We start from the raw sequence: 17,617 nt of genomic DNA, 5'->3' as shown, positions 1-17,617 counted from the left end.
ACAACAGAAGATTTATAATATTACATAAACTTAACTGATAAAGCAGCAGAAGGGCTTGAGAGGATTGATTCACAATTTTGAAAGAGTTTCTGTTGTGAATACTGTGAAACAGCATCACATACTGCAGAGAATTCTTTCATGAAAGGAAGATTAAATTGATGCAGCAAGCTTCATTGTTGTCTTATTTTGAGGCATTGCCACAGTGACTCAGCCTTCAGTGACTACCACCCTGATCCGTCAGCAGCCATCAACATCGAGGCAAGACCTTCTGCCCACAAAAAGATTATGACTCTCTGAAGGCTCAGATGATTGTTAGCATTTTTCAGCAATAAAGTATTTTTAAATTAACACACATACTTTTTTTTAGGCACAATGCTGTTGCACACTTAATAGACTATGGAAAACCAAAATTTATGTGACTCGCTTTATTGCGATGCTTGCTGTATTGCAATGGTCTGCAGCTGAATCCAAAATATCTCATAGATATCCCTGTATTTGGAAGAATCCCAGACTGGTTTTCAGGTTCCAGGTTCCAGCACTGGTTCTAGCTCTCCTTGATTGGTGCCAGCATCTCAGATGATCTCATCTGTAAAATGGGGCATGTTGGACTTGATATTCCTTTGGGTCTCTTTCAGTAATATTCTGTGGCTCTAAATTTATTTTAAATTCCGGGGTACAAGTACAGGATGTGCAGAGTTGTTACATAGGTAAACGTGTGCCATGAAGATTTGCTGCACCTATCAACCCATCACCTAGGTATTAAGCCCAGTAGGCATTAGCTATTTTTCCAATGGTCTCCCTCCCCTGCAGTCCCAACAGGCCGGAGTCTGTGTTCTCCTCCCTGTGTCCATGTCTTCTCATTGCTCGGCTCCCACTTATAAGTGAGAACATGTAGTGTTTGGTTTGCTGAGGGTAATGGCTTCTAGCTCCATCCATGTCCCTGCAAAGGGCATGACCTAATTCCTTTTTATTGCCGCATAGTATTCCATGGTGTATGTGTACCACATTTTCTTTCTCCAGTCTATCACTGACAGGCATTTGGGTTGATTTCATGTCTTTTCTTTTGTGACTAATGCTGCAGTGAACATATGCATGCATGTATCTTTATAATAGAATGATCTATATTCCTTTGGGTAATCTAATGGGATTACTGGGTCAAATGGTATTTCTGGTTCTAGGGCTTTGAGGAATTGTGTGGCTCTAAATTTAAATCACTCCTTCAGCTTTCTCTTGCTGCTCTGCCTGAGATTTTTATATGGTAGCCCTGCTCCCTGGGCTAGGATTTCTTACACTTTATTTATTCACCTACATGGAATTTATAGCCAGAAATTTTTGAATTAGGCCTTCTTTGTGCCTTTAAAATATAATTATATATATGTAATTATTATAATTATAAGAAATAATTATGTGACTTGCTTTATTGCAGAAGCAAAAACCCAGAGCCCAAAAACCAATCTAGTATTCTTCCAAATACAGGCATGTCTATGAGATATTTTGGAGTTGGTTGCAGACCACTGCAATAAAATAAGTATCACAATAAAGCAAGTCGCATAATTATTTCTTATAATAATTACATATATATTATTTTTAGAGATGGAGTCTCTCTGGCTGGTCTGGAATCCTGGCCTCAAGTGAGCCTCCTATCTTGGTCTCCCAAAGTGCTGGGATTACAGGCATGAGCCACCGTGCCTGGCCTCCAATAGGCTTATAGTTAGACAAAATTTTCAGATTTTCTGCTGACATATTATCTCTGTATTAAAAACAACTATCTTTTTACATTTTGTGCTGCTATAACAATACCTGAGACTAGGTAATTTATAAAGAACAGAGTTATTTCTTATAGTTGTGGAGGCTAGGAAGTTCAAGGTTGAAGGGCCTGCACTGGGTGAAGGCCTTTTGCTGCATCATCCTGTGGTAGAAGGCAGAAGGTCAAGAGAGCACGCACACAAGAGAGGGAAGGGGGCCAAACTCATCCTTTTGATCAGGAACCCACTTCTGCAATAACTAACCTATTTCTTCATTAACGGTGGAGCTCTCATGACCTAGTCACTGCTTAAAGGCCCCTGTCTCAACACTGTTGCATTGGGAATTAATTTCCCAACAGATAAATTTTGGGGGGACAAGCCATAGTCACAGCCAACCTTTTGTTGCCCTGTCTAGTAAGTATAAAAATACTCCAAGTATTGGGGTGGCTCTGATATTTTTAAAAATGTTTAACTATAAAAGATCTTTTAATCTGTGTCCTAGAAAAGTTACTTTTCAGTCCATCCTCAATATGCCTTGGCTCTTCAAAGATTCGGTAAAGCTTATGCTATGCAGAGAAGAACAGTAGAAGGAAGAACTGCTTCCCTGAGAGATGTATAACACTTCTCCAGCCTAGTGTAGAACCAGTTCCCATTTAGAGAAGTGTAGAGGAATCCACAGTTTCAGCTCTTCCAGGGAAGGCACTAAAGTACTGCCTGGGAATTAAGTACACACATCAATCAAGCTGATAAGTCTTATCCCCAGTTAATATATGATAAAATATTAACAAAGCTAAATCAAATGAGTTTTCAGTTTAGGCTATATAAGTGGAAAGCAATTTTGAGGTCTGTTGCATAAGGAATTCTAGTTCCGTGGTAGAGTAGCAAATAAGTGGGCTTGGGGGTGGGGTGACAGGAGAGGAGATAGATACGTCACCCGTTAGTAACTCATTGCTGTCAGCTGTAGGTCTTTAAAGCCAGCAGAATGGCTTTGCCAGGTTTCCTAATAGTTGTATTTCAAGAGCAGCTTTAAGAAATAAATTTGTATTAATATTAGTGAATAAATTTGAAGGATCTGTCCAATATTGTGAGCAATTTGTAGTAACTAACAGTAAGGCCCTGTAATAGTATTGGTTTTTACTTAATAAAATATTTAATCATAAATGTCTGAATTCTGCATCTCCCACAGGAAGGTATTTCCATGCCCACTGACAAAAATAATTTAGCAGTTTCATAGTTGAGCGCTTAATTACTCATAATTGTGAAGGGTAAGATATGATGAATTCTTCCTTGATGGACATACTACATATTTTAACTAAGTAGATGACTTAAAGTAAATTAAGCTAGTGAGATCATTTATTACATTGGTTAAAAGCAGCTTAAGAAATATATCATGTCCCGCATGCTATTAGATGATAATATGTGCGTGAGTACTTCTGCCATGTGACTAAAGGCTGTATTATTGTGATGGATGGCAGTTGTTTTAGGTTGGGTGTTGGAAAATGAGTATTAAATTTCTGGGGACTTCTTGACTTGTTGTTTTGCCTGAGTTACTAATGAGGATTCTTAGCTATAGGTAGAATTTGCTTGTCAAAATAATGGGAAAACTCTTTATGTCCTTTTGTCTGATGTGAGAGTATTCTTCGTCCTGTATCAGGACAAAGGAAGGGACCTGATGGGGAAGGGTTTCCTGTAAATCTTTTTCTTCAGGAAAGATGGCCTGATTTGCAAAATAATGTTTAAAGCAGTCAAAAGGTAAAAGAAGTAAAAGTGCAAGCAGAAACTCTTTGTAAAACACTTTATTAAAAATTTCTGAATTAAAAAGAAACTTACATTTTGGAGTAGAGGAAACAGGAGTTTAGATATTTTAGGAGTTAATGTCACTGCAGCAACAATTGTGTAGTATTGTAAAAGGCTCAGGAGCCTCCTGCTTACCATTGGGGAAGGTTGAAACAACTTGTCTCATTAAGTTAAGCTTCTTCCCTGGAGTGTCTTATTTAGCTTTAGTTCTCTTAATTCTCTTTCCCTGGGGATTTGGGTAGTGTCTGAAACCACTAAAGGTAAAAGGTTGAAGCAATCCCAAATTTAATAATCTATCACCTTTCTTTAGTGTATCTGAGTATAATTCCCAGCAGTTCTTTGTGAATTCATTAGAAGACAGCAAGTCATTAAAAGTTAATATGAAACTATTTGTTTCTGTGGGTGTGAAAACAGCCACTTTGTAAGTCTGACATTCGTTCCCAGTCATAAAAGCCTTGCTTTTAGCCAATTTCTTTTTTGTTGTTGTTGTTCTCTCTAGGTTACTCCTGGATGGAGCACCTCTGATAGCAATCCACAAAGCCAGGTATTACAAGAGGAAAGATGGCTTAGCCCTGGGGCCTGGACCATTTGTGACTGCTTTAGAGTATGCCACAGATACCAAAGCCACAGTCGTGGGGAAACCAGAGAAGACGTTCTTTTTGGAAGCATTGCGGGGCACTGGCTGTGAACCTGAGGAGGCCGTCATGATAGGAGATGTAAGTAGAAGAACCCAGGAGGTGCTCCCGGCTCACCTGTTGTGCTGGGAGAGCCAGCTTAGAAACACTGCTTTAGGAAAGGGGACATTCTGTTACTGACAATGTAGACAGTATATAAATGGCTACCTATAAAATGAGGTTTCCTGTCGATGTTTAGTGGTATTCTTCTAAAGAACTGAAATTTTTATTATTTCTGACATTTCTCCATAGTGTAATAGGAGATTTGTGTGTTATGATACATATATATATGTAGTTAACTCCTATAATATATATATATTTGTATATTATATATATAGTTCAAAAGCCATTTATATTGCAAGTCAATTGAATGCTTTAAATGTCTTTTTGAGAAACACTGCTGCACAAATGAGAACCTATACCAAAGAATTCTACCACTATTGTTTTTTTCCTTAGCATATGCTTTATGGAAGAATTTCTCTATCTGTGTGCCACAAATAGCTAAAGCTATTGATCACCTTAGCCCTTTGAGTGGCAGGGCTGAGCCTGGGATGATTGGAGGCCCTGGCTGGTCACCTGTGGCCGTGAGCACCTTGTCAGTTTACCCCAGTGTACTAGGCAAATGTTATTTCCCATGTGCGTCTCAATGGGAAAACAGCTGGAAAGCACACTGCCACATGGTAAATTGGTGGCCAGGATTATATTTCAATTTTTAAATAATAACATGTCAAGCTGGGAGGGATCGTCACAAATGTCTGGTCCAAAACTCCTCATTTTATAGACTGGGAAACTGAAGCCCGAAGAGGTGAATCGCCAAGCCTGAATTCCCATAGCTAATTAGTAGCACAGCTGGAAGTAGAGCTTGAGCTCAGGACTCCCTCCCTAGCTGTTTTAACTTGTGATGGTGGAAATGTGTATCACAGTCCTCCTGATTTTATCTTCTGTTTCTATAATCATTCACCTAAAATTGAATAGGATAATCACTGAGCTCAGTAGTATTTTGAGAAACCATCTTTTGAGTCACACCTGTTCCTCTTGACAAGCCTTTAGCTGCCTTTCCTAGACAAATGTGTCTAAAAAAGTGGTTATCTGAGCTGGAGCCTTCAGTATTCTTTATCCCAGGAGTTGCTGGCCCTGGGACAGGATGAGAGGTGGGAAGGGATGCAAACAGCTGTGCTGCATGGAGGGTTGTTGGTTATCCAGGAAAGTGGCGGTTCCCCGCCCCCCACCGTCTCATTGTCCACATTCTTTTTCCTGCCTCCCTATCTCCTCTCCCCCATCTCCACTCTTCAACAGGGCAAGTTTAGCTGTAACAGAAATGGTTTGAAGTTGGACCTTGAATCAGGATTTTGACATTCTGAAACTCATTTTCAAGGGCTGTTGTTGAACAATATTAATGGTTTTTAAGGAAAAAAAAAACTTTCTTCAGGCATGGTCTGAATCAGTCCTGCTTATAGACATGAGGTGGTAGGATTAATTTTTTTGATTTTTCTTTCAGTCCTTGGAATTTTAATTACCTTGCATTCATCATCATTGATGATGTATATTTATCCTTATCTTGAATAATAATTAGAAAGAGGAGCTTCTTTTTCAGACTGATCTGTTATTCCCAAGTGTGAAGTGAACATCAGACAGTCAGAGTCTGTTTAAGTATCTGGATTTAACTTGATTCTACCTGTTAGGACAATGGGATGGAAAGTAAGGATAACATACTACGTGGGCCACAGAAAAGCTATCTTCCGAATCTAGCTCATTCCCTGTCTGCAGCTGTATTATTTACTGCCAAATGGATAGAATGCATTTTTCCATGATCTGTTTAATGGGGAGATAAATAGATGTAGGTGTGGCAAAGCATAGAGAATTGTAATTGTAACTCTGCTCTCTGTGTTTGGTTACCAGGATTACTACTCTATTCTATACCTTCCACCTCTGAGATACTTCCCTTTCCCAATTTGGAATGCTTCCTCAGAGTATTACATGTGGATTCACCTTTTACATCTTCTCTTTTCTATTTCAATAAAAACATGGCATTACAGTTGGACACCCTAGCCTAATAAATCAGTTGGTAAGGTTTGTTGGCTAGCTTACTGAAGACACTGGACTAAATGCTTTCTTTATGCTCTTCTAGGATTGCAGGGATGATGTTGGTGGGGCTCAAGATGTCGGCATGCTGGGCATCTTAGTAAAGACTGGTATGTATCTTCTGTGTAAAGCATTTTCTAAAACAGAATAGTAGAATACACAGTTGCTTAAAGAACAATCTTTGCAGAAATGGCAGAGCCCTGGGCACTTTTATTCTCTTTCTGCCACAAAGCAAAAATAAAACAGCTTAGGATTACAGGAAACAATTGGGAAGGGCCCGTGCTGTACAAAGCTAGGAAGATCAGGGCTCAGAGGTACTTTAATACTTTCCCAGAGGTAACCATTCCTGGTTGACAGCATTTATATTATTTCCTGGATGTACAGTTCACCACAGAGGGATGAAGCAAAGGACCATGGATGGTGGTGCTCTGTGAAAATACCTTTTATTTTTGTGCTGGCTATACCTGTGATACTGATTTCTTTAGGAAACTGGCCAGCTAAGTGATCTGATTCTTTGTGTTAATGTTTGAACTTTTACAAAAATATTTGAAAAACTCTTTTTTCTCTTTACTTACCGTTTATGGTGAGCAAAAGGTTAAGAAGTATTTCCTGCACAATTAGGTTTACTCCATATGGTATCTCAAATAAATTTAGGAAAAAGGAAAGACTTTAGTGGGGAGGATTCGCTAATACAGTATTATGACCACCGTAGACTGGTTAGGTGCCTTGGGTCCTGGTCTCAGCTCTGCACTAACTAGCTGTGTGAGACTCGGGTCAAGGCTCTTCCCCTTTTCAGGCCCTGTGAGAATGATGGGATTGGACTGGTCCCATCTCGCCCTCATAGTTTATGATCCTGTGTAGAGTGGGACTGATAAAGTCCTTTCGAGGTAAAGAAAGAACAGGCATAAGATCTGTTAGTGGGGCTGAATATTATTGCATTGGGAACTTAATGAGCTGTTACCGTTAAAATGAAAAGCCCTTCTTCCCCTGCATGCTGCCCCCAAATGGCACCTGCTGCATTTGGAATTAACAGCACATGACAGCCAGAAATCTTGTCCAAGAATCATCACCAGACTCTTATAAATCAAATAGCAGATAAATGGTTCCATAGATGTCTCTGTGAGCTCATTTGCCTGGTTTCATATCATAGTAGTAAAACTATTTAATAGGCTGTTTACAGAAGGGAATATTTAAACATAAAGTCAAAGAAAAGTTACAACTGGGGAATTTTTTAGAAAAAGTGACTATGATGTTTGTTCAAGAAAATGTGGTTGCTTGAAATCTGTTTTGAGTTTCAAATAGAAACAAGAAATGTAGATGGAGCTACAATTGAATAAGAAGTATGTGGCAAAAGTCTGCACAAAGAGTGAAAACACTGTCTGCTTGCGCCTGGGGCCTGAAGTGAACCATTGGAGCCTTGCAGATAGTAACACCAGTCACTCTAGAATTAATACAGTGGATTTTTTCGAATGTCTCAGTCAAAATGATCACCTTCCCAGGAATATAACAGCCCTGTGATGTAAGCAGAAAAGAAGAAGAATGAAATGAAGTCTGGAAAAGTAGCCACACTCGTCAGCCTCCATGTATCTTTGTTTTCAGATTCCTGCCTTTTGCTGTTTTATTTTCTCATTATTGAAGAAATCCTTAGATAACTATTTTTGCTCTTGTGTATTATTCCCATGAGTATTTCTTTCTTTCTTTTTTTTTTTTTTTAGCTCATGTAATTAAGGATTTACACTGAGCTTCAAAATGGTACCTCTGTCAGTGTCTTGATGGGCCCAGCTCCCCCAGCTGGTCTCCACTGGCTCTGTCATCTATTCTGACTGGCATTTTGTTGTGACCAGCCTTTCATAGGCATCAGTTTAGTCTCTGAGAAGCCATCAGCATAACACAATCAAGTCCAAAATATGTAATTAGTAAATCAACTAAGTACACCTCTTGGAAACAGGCATATTTGTACCATTGATTTTTGGTCAGAAAAATCATGAATAACCCTACAGTTCTAAAAACATGTGGAACAGCCAGCTTCATTGGTAAATTTTAACTCAGTGCAGTGGACAAGTGCTAGGCTTCCCAGTGTTGAAAATAACCGTAAATATTTTAATTCATATTCAATAATAAGTGCTTTGTGTGGATCATCTCGAGCAATTTTGTTTCTAAAGGGGTAGCACAAGGTAGATGCTCAATATAATTTGATCAATTATTTGTTAAAGATTTTTGACTAGTCCTAACCAGAATTTGTTTAGCATATGAAACAGTCATCTAGAAAAAAAATAGGATCTTTCTTTGCCTTCATATATCATCAACATAGCATCCTGTTTTCTCCCTCCATTCATCATTTATCCATCCATGAAAGCACAGGCTGCTGCAGTGAGTGAATCAGCCATGAGCAGTGCAGGCAGCTGCATTCACTCAGCGAACGTTATTGAGCCCCTGCTGTGTGCTAGGTGCTAGAACTAAAACATATACCTAAGCCACTTTTGTCAATTTGTATTTTGTAGAAACCCCACTTGCAGAGCCAGACTAAGCAAAAGCCTTTTACTCCATGGCTAGGAAGCTTATTTATTTGTCTCTTAGACCACCGGATCCAGAAAGTAGGTCATATAGTAATATTTAGTGATTAACTTACCTGTAAGATCAAATAGAAACCTTGTGAAGGAGTTTATACTTAATGATATTTAAGCTTGGGAAGAAAACTGGCAGTAGACCTTGCTGCGGGGACCATGCTATGGACAGGTGCCTTCAGGGTGCTAACGAGAGTGAGGTATATATTAATTACCTTTGTACATTTGATGCTGGCTCCCTTCCTGTAAGAAGTTATAATCAGTAAGATAAGACAGGAAGCGTCTTCTCCACCATGATGCAAAGATGTGGAAAAGAGGGTTTTTCAGGCTTTGTGTTTGTCTGGCAAAGCTTCTTAAAGTAGTTGTAGAAAACAGTAGGTCTGTTGTTGAAAGAGCTGAGTTTAGGCAGAGAAAACTGGGAAAAGCAGAAGAATCAACAATAGAGACCACAAAGGGATGAGAGAGCAAGGAGAAAGGTGAAAGGCAGAGGCAGCCCTGGTGGCTACAGGGCAGGAGCTGCGTTCTGCATTTCCTCCCTCCCCTCTCTTCTTCCCTCCATTCATTCTTTAAAAAGATATTTACAGGATAGTTACTATGTGCTAGTCACTATGTTAGGTACTTGGAATACATTGGGACATATAACAGATATAGCCCCTGTCTCAAATAACTTAGTCTTCTTAAATGTGAGACAGATGTTAAACAAATAAATGCATAATTACAAATTGTTGTAAATGTTGTGGAGGCAAAGAACAAGGTGAATAACAGGGAGGGGGTTTAATTTGGATGGGAAAGTGGGGTCTGACCTGAAGCATGAAGGAGGTAGTCAGGTGAGAATAATGGAATGACAAGGGAATGGCACGTGTGTAGGCCCTCAGAAGAGCAGGTCCAGGCTGGGACTGCAGCCTGGTGAGCCAGTAGCACATGCTTAGGTGAGAGGGTCACTGGGGCTGCATGACAAAGGGCTTGGTAAGCAGCAGTAGAGATTTTGGATTCTTTCTGAAGGGCACTGGGACCCATTAAAGGGTCTTTAAATAGGGACTGTGCACCTTCTGACTTGTAAAAGCTCTTTGTGACCACTGTGGAATGGTTCCTCTGCTGTGTTGAGGTGTTAAATTGTGTGCCAGGTGCTAGAACAGCAGGCCATCTTGAATTCCACGGTTGGGAGAGTCAGGCAGTGAGCCTGCTGCTTGATGCCAAGTGGCCTGTCCTGCCTGGCCCCAGGCCTGCGAGCATCCATCACTCTTTTCCTCCCCAACCCAGGGCGTTCTCATTTGCTGGGCTCCCGGGCTGCCTGGATCCCTGCGTGGCAGCAGCACATCCTGTTCCCAGTTGCCTTTGGGAGCGGATGAGTCCTCTTCCCTCTGGGGTCTGGGCTTCCATTTTAAAGCATTAATTTAATCACCAATCTATCTTTAGAGCTGAGGGTAGGGGAAAGAAAATGATTTCATCAGCTGTGAACATGTGAAGGGAATCTTAGCTGTCAGACGATCCAGTACCTGTGGCTGTCCATTGTGAATGACCAGAGGGCCTGGGGAAAGGCTGAATGTGACATTTCTTTGAATTGCCTCATTTACATCCTGAAGCCTCAATAAAAGGTGATTTGGGAGATGTGCAGCCCCTGATTCTGTCTTAACTGTAAGGGTGGTGCTGTGATGACCCAGGTGCTCATGGGGTATGATTGATTTAGCATTCTGGTGGCAGCCTGTGTTTACTGGCTTTACTTTCATTTCAGGGAAATATCGAGCATCAGATGAAGAAAAAATTAATCCACCTCCTTACTTAACTTGTGAGAGTTTCCCTCATGCTGTGGACCACATTCTGCAGCACCTATTGTGAAGCAACGTGTGCATCTGAAGCAACTTGAAACGCAGCTTCTTATTGTCTGGAATGAATCCCTTACCAACTCAGTGCCAGCATCAGTAGACACCAGTCAGTGCTGATCGCTTTTTAACCCTCTTTTGTTGTGCGTTAATTAGAAAGAAAGGTATTGAATTGCGGCTAGCCAGTAAGCCTTGCTAATCTCTTTTATTTTGTAACTGAAGATGAGACCCAAAGAAAGGGAAAGCTGAGATTTTGTGCCATTCCTTTTAAAATATTCATCAGCTTAGGCGGGGCTGTGGGGGAAAAGCTACCACAGGGAAGAGTGTTTTCTGCTGTCTCTTCACTGGAAAACGGAGGGGGGATTTCAGACTGTGAAGAAAGTTGAATGGTGGTTTTTAAATTATAAAGAAATGTATTAAAAGGTGCATTAGGCTGTAGTTCTAATATTGAGTTCAACTGTGAAATCCATCAGATGTGCCAAATGGAGAAGACAGAAAGCAACAAAGTGAATTGTTCTTTAGCCCAAGTGATACAGTGAATTTGCTTTAACAGATGTTGAAAACTAAATTTTCTACTGTATTCCCAGCACGGGTGACTTCTTTTTCTCTTCATTAGCCAGAGATGACTAATTTAAATTTAGAACCAGATTTTAATTTAAATTAATATTTCCATTAATAACCTATTCATTGCAGATACCTATTATACTGTGTAATAGTTGTTTTGGAAATTTTATGTAAAATTAAAACTATCAGTATTTTACAGATGTTTTAATTAGACATTGTTATTAACAGGAACAGTGCAGAAACTAGAATCAAGCCTTATAATATCTTATAGACCATGCATTTTTGAAGTTAGTGTCCACTAGGGTCCTATTAACTGTACATTTGCAAGATTTCATTATTTTTGCCTCTGACACTATGGGAAAAATTTTTTAGAAGCTATTGGGACAGATTCAAGCTTTTATGCACTTGGTTACTACAGCTGTAAAATGAAATCTCGTCTTGTAGCATGGATTATTCTTCTCATGTTAAACCCACCAAAATGAAGGGGACTAAATAGGTAATGATTTTCCTAGTGCATTTGCATACTGTGATAATCCTGGGCCTTGCAATAGTTTTACAGGGCTCTTGGGCATTGAATTATTAGGATGTAATTGTACATCATTGTAGTGTTCACCTTATTGAAGCTCACTCTGATGTTAATGAGCTTCGGGTTTTGATGCTTGTTTAGAGATCAGCAGTCTTGGATGGGAGGGAACAAAGCTAAATAAATGTTAGTTTGGTGAGCACTGTGTTTTTGTTTTTGCAAATGCCTCATCTTAGTACTTATATATCCCAGAGTGCAAAAGACAGATGTGATATGACTACCACCCCAAATCAGAAGGATGAGTGGAGTGGCTAACAGTATACTCTGGATCCTGGTAACACAAAATTAGCTCTCTGGCCTTGGGCAAGTCACCTCACCTCTCATGCCTTCTTTCCTTATCTATAAAATGGGGATAATGATAATGCCCACCACATACGGTTGGTGTGAGCATTACGTGCATGAACTATATATTAAGTACTTAGAATATCATTGGGCAAATGGTAAGTGCTGTGCGTTTGTGATGATGATGATGATGAAGCAGGACTCTGCACATTTAACAGTCTGACAGAGGTTGGTAGAATTTATCTTTACATTTATCTCAGTGGAGAAAGTCTTCCTAAGGATTAAAAAAAGGATATTCTTTACTACATTTAGACTTCCTCAGAGCAAAGCTGCACAGAGAGAGAGCTCAGCCTGTGGGTAGAGAGCTCTGCGTGGTGCCTGGTGGGTGGGCTGCCTTCAATTTTGCCCTGTTGCTTGGGCACCTGGGTCAGTGATGCCTTGGCCCAAGCATTATCAAGTGTTTGCTAGTTGCTGTGCACTGAGTGCCCTGATTATGGTGGGAAATAAGCATATTAAGAAAAAGATTTTGCCTCAAGGATCCTTTCCAGTTGAAGAGCTAAGGAAAAGAATACACACAGAGGCGTTCCTGTCCTCTGATGTTGTCCCTGACTTCAGGATGGGGCAAGGTGTCCCCTCCTTCATGTCCGTGTGGCACTTGAAGAGTGTACTTATGTCTTCACATGCTCTTCTCCCCACTAGACAGGGCTGCATCTCATTTTTTTAAATTTTAATTTTGCTACCCAGTTAAATTTGAGTTTCATCATTCTTTCCTATATCTGCTGCAACACAGGTAAGCACTCAAATGGGCACTGAACCAATAAAAACTAAATATCTTAGGAATGTAATGCTAGAAAGCATAGCTTTGAGTGGGCAGAAGAAAATGTTCATTTTAGACTTGTTGTCTTAAAGTTGCCCATAGGGGAGGCCCCATTAAATAAACACTTGGAAGTAATGGATCAGATGCTCTGGAGACAGGTTAGAGCTAAAGCCAAGAAGGGAACATCATTGATGGGTCAGGAAGTGAAGAGGGTAAAAGTCTCCTGAGCATGATGGACTCAGCCGGGAGAAATGGCTTCTCTCCGTTCTTCCATTCCACTTTATCCCTGTGAGCCCTGAAAATCTTAGTTTGAGATCTTTAACAAGCATTATATAGGACTTGCTAACTGACCGGCCCACAGTAAGGTTCATGAGAATAACTAAAAATCTTACTTATAAACATTCCAATCCATGTTAGTCTCAGCTGGTTAGTCTGCCTTGGGCCTCATGGAGGAAGTTTAGTAACTGAAGTTTCTTAGGCTTCATTTTCTGGCTGTCCCATTTAAAGGGCTATCTGGTATTAATTTCAAGGATGGTGTTTGCATCAGTTTTATTATAATCCTGTCCTGGGCCAGAAAAGGGACCATGTGACACCTTGGGACTGGAAAGGTTATTAGAAAACATCCATTGTTGGGAGTTGAGTGTCCCACATCTGCTGTGAGCCAGGAGTGTGGAGCAGGGCAGAGCTCCAGTCCAGGGGAAACAGATTCAACCCCCTCCACCCACACCTCCAGAGTCAGCCACAGGTTGCAGTAGCTCTGCCTACCGTACGTTCTGCATCTGTGAGAGCTAATCGTAATGGCTAGGAAAGGAAAAGGAGGATAACCTACCTCATTCTAAGTGACAATTCCATCAAACTTTACCTTTAGCCATGATGTCAGAAATTCCCATGGAATGATAATATATGTCACTTCACACATAATCCCATGTTTTAGAACTTACAGTAGTGTGTTGGACAGGGAAGTTAAAAACACCTACATTGATTGTGTTCAATTGGTTTTTGGATCAATGTGTGTTCATGTAGGATAAAACTGAAGTCCTTGGGCACCTATAATAGAGAATTTTTTAAATGACACTAACCTATTGCATTAAAACACCGCCTCAAGCAGTAGAATCCCTTTGTGATGTTAGCAGTTGTTTGCAGAGGGCTGTGTTTGCCTTATCATGTTTATTTGACATAAGTCACAAAAGCTTCTTTCAGCCTAAATGCACAAGGCTTTTGGTGACTTCCGTATTATACCAGCCATCAAGGCCTCCTGTCCCAAATCATGTTGCTATCTTTAAGGAGCAGTAACGAGGGTGCCAAAGTACCAGAAATTATTTGTTTCAAACAGTTTGAATGCTTTTTCCAGTGCTTTTCTTTATGTCATACACAGCTCAACTCCTGTTTGTTTCACTAGCTGATCTTCCTGAAAAAATCAGATATTTAATGTTCTCTGTGAGTAAAGCATAAGGGAGATGGAGAGAATACAGCTGTGGCTCCTAAGATGTGTGTCTTTTAGTTGGGAAATTAACACATATAAAAATGTATAACAATACCAAGGACTCTGACACGTTCAGAATGGTTGTGTAAGTCCTCTAAGATCGTGAGCAGTGAGCAAAATGCATGAGAGTAGTAGTCACAGACAGTGCTCAGATAGCCTTTGGCCTACGCCATTTTAAATAATGTTTCATTCAATGGCAGTGAAAAAAAGTACTCCAGGCATGGAGCTTACATTTGGAGGGAGCAAACAAATGATGAAACACGTGCATTTATACACAGCTACCTAATACAGTGAGAGACTGATGAATGATGAAGAAGAAGGCCAACAGGAATGCGGTTACTTTAGGTAAGTATGGTCTGCCAAGGAAAGCTTTTAAAGGTGAGTGGGAGCAGGCCATGGGAATTCTACAGGCATATAGTTAACCTTGATTGCCAACATCTGAACACCAGGAGATTCTAATACAAATCAACTACTGGGTTTTCTAGGAAGATGGGAAGAACTGGCTTACGTTAGATCCAAATTTCCATGTCCAATTGGAGCAGAGTCATTACTGTGTCAGAGAGTCCCTGGCCCTCTCTAGCTCATCACCGTCTCCACCTCTGCTTTGCCTAACATCCATCTTACTCCTAATTTGCCACTACATTCCATGTTTCTGTAGGTCTTTGGGCTGTGACCTCTGCTTTGGAAGAAAATACATTAAACTTTCCTCCAACAGCTATCAGGCCAATCTCCTATGTAAACTTAGATATATACTTCTAATCTACTTTAAAAAAATAATCATAGAGACTCAACATAGTAGGTTAGTCATATGTGTTGGTCTCTTTTTCTCAAAGCCACACCAAAATAAGAGTAAAAGGAATAAAATGTAAACCCACAGGGTCAGCCCACAAGAGAAGGTAAAGGAGGCATCAGTGGATGAAAAGGTACAATAATCTGAAAGGTGGAAACTGGTTGGAATGTTGATAGCCAAAATCAGTGCAAAGAAAATACAGCCAAAATTCATCCTGTAGAACAACTTCAAAGACTTAAGGCTTGCAGACAGCAGGTAGGGAGGAAGTGAGGTACAAGACAGGATTGAAAGTGAGGAATTGGTTAGAAGTTGGAGCCTCAGGAAACTTCCCCACCCTGAGCAGTCAGATGCCAACCCCTAGCCAAGGCAGGAGAATGGAAATTTTCCATTATTCTCTGGAAAAATGGAACCATGGAAATAAAGGCCATGGAAACAGTGGGCATGGTGGTGGGCCAGGGTGAGATGCAGGGCTGGAAATTGATTAGGTACAAATTGCTTATTCTGCCTTGGTCTTCTGCTCCCCTTTCCCTTAGAACACCAGGACCAGAGTGGGTGGGAAGGGAGTGGAAAGTTTATCTGGTATGTTTGGCCATTTGGAAAAGAATATTGATGGGTACCTGACAGGTCCGAGAATGTGTTGCCAAAAAAAAAAAAAAAAAGATACTTAGAAAATTAAGCAAATAGAAAAACAGTTGTTAATTCTAGGAAAGACAAAACTCAACAAGAAAGCAAATGTAATTCTAATTCACTAGCTGGCTCTGCAGTTAACAATGTACAGTTCTATTAAAAATATTGATTATTGAGTTAACCTAAAATCATAATAGAACTTTTGGGATGATGGAGACAGATACGTATATGTGGTAAGGAAAGGGCAGAGAGATGAAAGAGCTATACTTCATTTCATCCAAAGTGGGAATAAATATATAAAACATCAAGAAGAAGCCACCAAAGTAAAGGCGTGACAGAAAAACATCCACATGCCGAAGTATTTGAAGACAAATTTTCTTAGGAAAAAAGAGGAGGACTGAGTATGTGATTGAATAGAGGTGGAAGTGTTAAAAACATGGACTAGGCGATATTTAAAGGGAATGGAGGATGTGGAGATGCAGCAGGCACACAGGCTGCATATGGGGTTTTGGAAGTGGAAGAAGGTTAAGTGTATTTGCTGTGAGGGATGGCAGGACTGCACTTATCCTGAATGAATTCAGGAACGGGCAGTAAGCAGAAAGGACCTAAATGTATTGTCACGAAGCCTGCTATCCAGAGGAGCATTTCCCCTGCCCCTTTACCCAGTCACTTTTGGGTATACATACAGCACCAACTTTCCCACTGCAGCAAATTCGCAACAGCAGTTGAGATTTTATAAAATTAGAAATGATGGTAGTGGCCACAAGCAAATGGACTAGCAGCTACGAGAAATGTCAGCTGATGTCAGTTCTGACAAGAAGAACCCCCCAAAACCATAAAGTAGACATCGGAACTTAGGCCTTACATCAGTCTTGGGCCATTCAAGGTAGAGTCATCTATGTCAGTGGTCCCCAGGCTTTTTGGCACCAGGGACCGGTTTCGTGGAAGACAGTTTTTCCACGGACTGGGCCTGGATAGGGGGCGGGGGATGGATGCTTTTGGGATGAAACTGTTCATCTCAGATCATCAGGCATTACTTAGATTCTCATAAGGAGCACATAACCTAGATCCCTCGCATGCACAGTTCACAATGGAGTTCACGCTCCTATGAGAATCTAATGCTGTCGCTGATCTGACAGGAGGTGGAGCTCAGGCAGTAATGCTCACCTGCCTCTTAGCTGCTGTGCAAACCAGTTCTAACAAGCCACGGACGGGTACTACGGGTCCATGGCCCAGGGGCTGGGGACTCTCTATGCTCTATATCACTGGTGCTGCATGGTGTAGTGCCTGATGCTTATGAAGAAGTTTAAGCATGTACGGAGATGAAATCTTTTTTATTTTCAATTTGTTAAATAAGGTATATTTTCAGTTTGACATTTTCCATGACATGATGTTTAAAGAGGCATTTCAGAATAATCTCAAAATAATCGATACTGAAAAAAATGCTTTGGTTTTGTTTAAAAGGGTAAAATCCTTTGGGATACTTAGCTATCCAAAGTGTCTCTTTCTGGAGGTTTTTCCTCTTGAAGAGTCTGTCTGCAGGGATGATGAAGACAAGGCAAGGAAGAGAAAAGAAGGTGATTTCCCATAGGTAAGTTCCAGTGGGGGAAAAGAAGTGGCATTACTTAGTAGAAGCCTTCAAAATTTATCAAGGGTTGAAAGTAGATGCCTCAGATTGTGGGTTTCTGAGAGAGATGCGTCTAGTTGTTTATAACCCCTTAAGGAGAGGGGGAAGAGCCTAAGAGCAGGGAAGACTTGGGATGAATGTTCTCGAAGCTTAGGTGCCCCA

General features: G+C 40.5%; 1 protein-coding gene across 4 annotated transcripts in view; it reads left to right on the top strand.

The window, feature by feature from the left end:
* HDHD2 (haloacid dehalogenase like hydrolase domain containing 2) overlaps window positions 1-11,968 on the top strand; it is a 43,187-nt gene extending 31,219 nt beyond the window's left edge. For all 4 annotated transcript variants that reach the window (XM_019014080.3, XM_019014081.3, XM_055368811.2 and 1 more), the window contains 3 exons: window positions 4,042-4,258; window positions 6,345-6,408; window positions 10,595-11,968. In XM_019014080.3, coding sequence (XP_018869625.2) covers window positions 4,042-4,258; window positions 6,345-6,408; window positions 10,595-10,698 — 385 coding nt within the window. In that variant the 3' untranslated portion in view covers window positions 10,699-11,968. The remainder of the gene's footprint in view (window positions 1-4,041; window positions 4,259-6,344; window positions 6,409-10,594) is intronic.
* The last annotated feature ends 5,649 nt before the right edge of the window (window positions 11,969-17,617 follow it).

Source organism: Gorilla gorilla, chromosome 17 (genome assembly GCF_029281585.2).
Source record: "Gorilla gorilla gorilla isolate KB3781 chromosome 17, NHGRI_mGorGor1-v2.1_pri, whole genome shotgun sequence".
NCBI lineage: Eukaryota > Metazoa > Chordata > Mammalia > Primates > Hominidae > Gorilla > Gorilla gorilla.
Note: the sequence above shows the minus strand (reverse complement) of the source record. Positions and strands in the feature narration are given on the sequence as shown.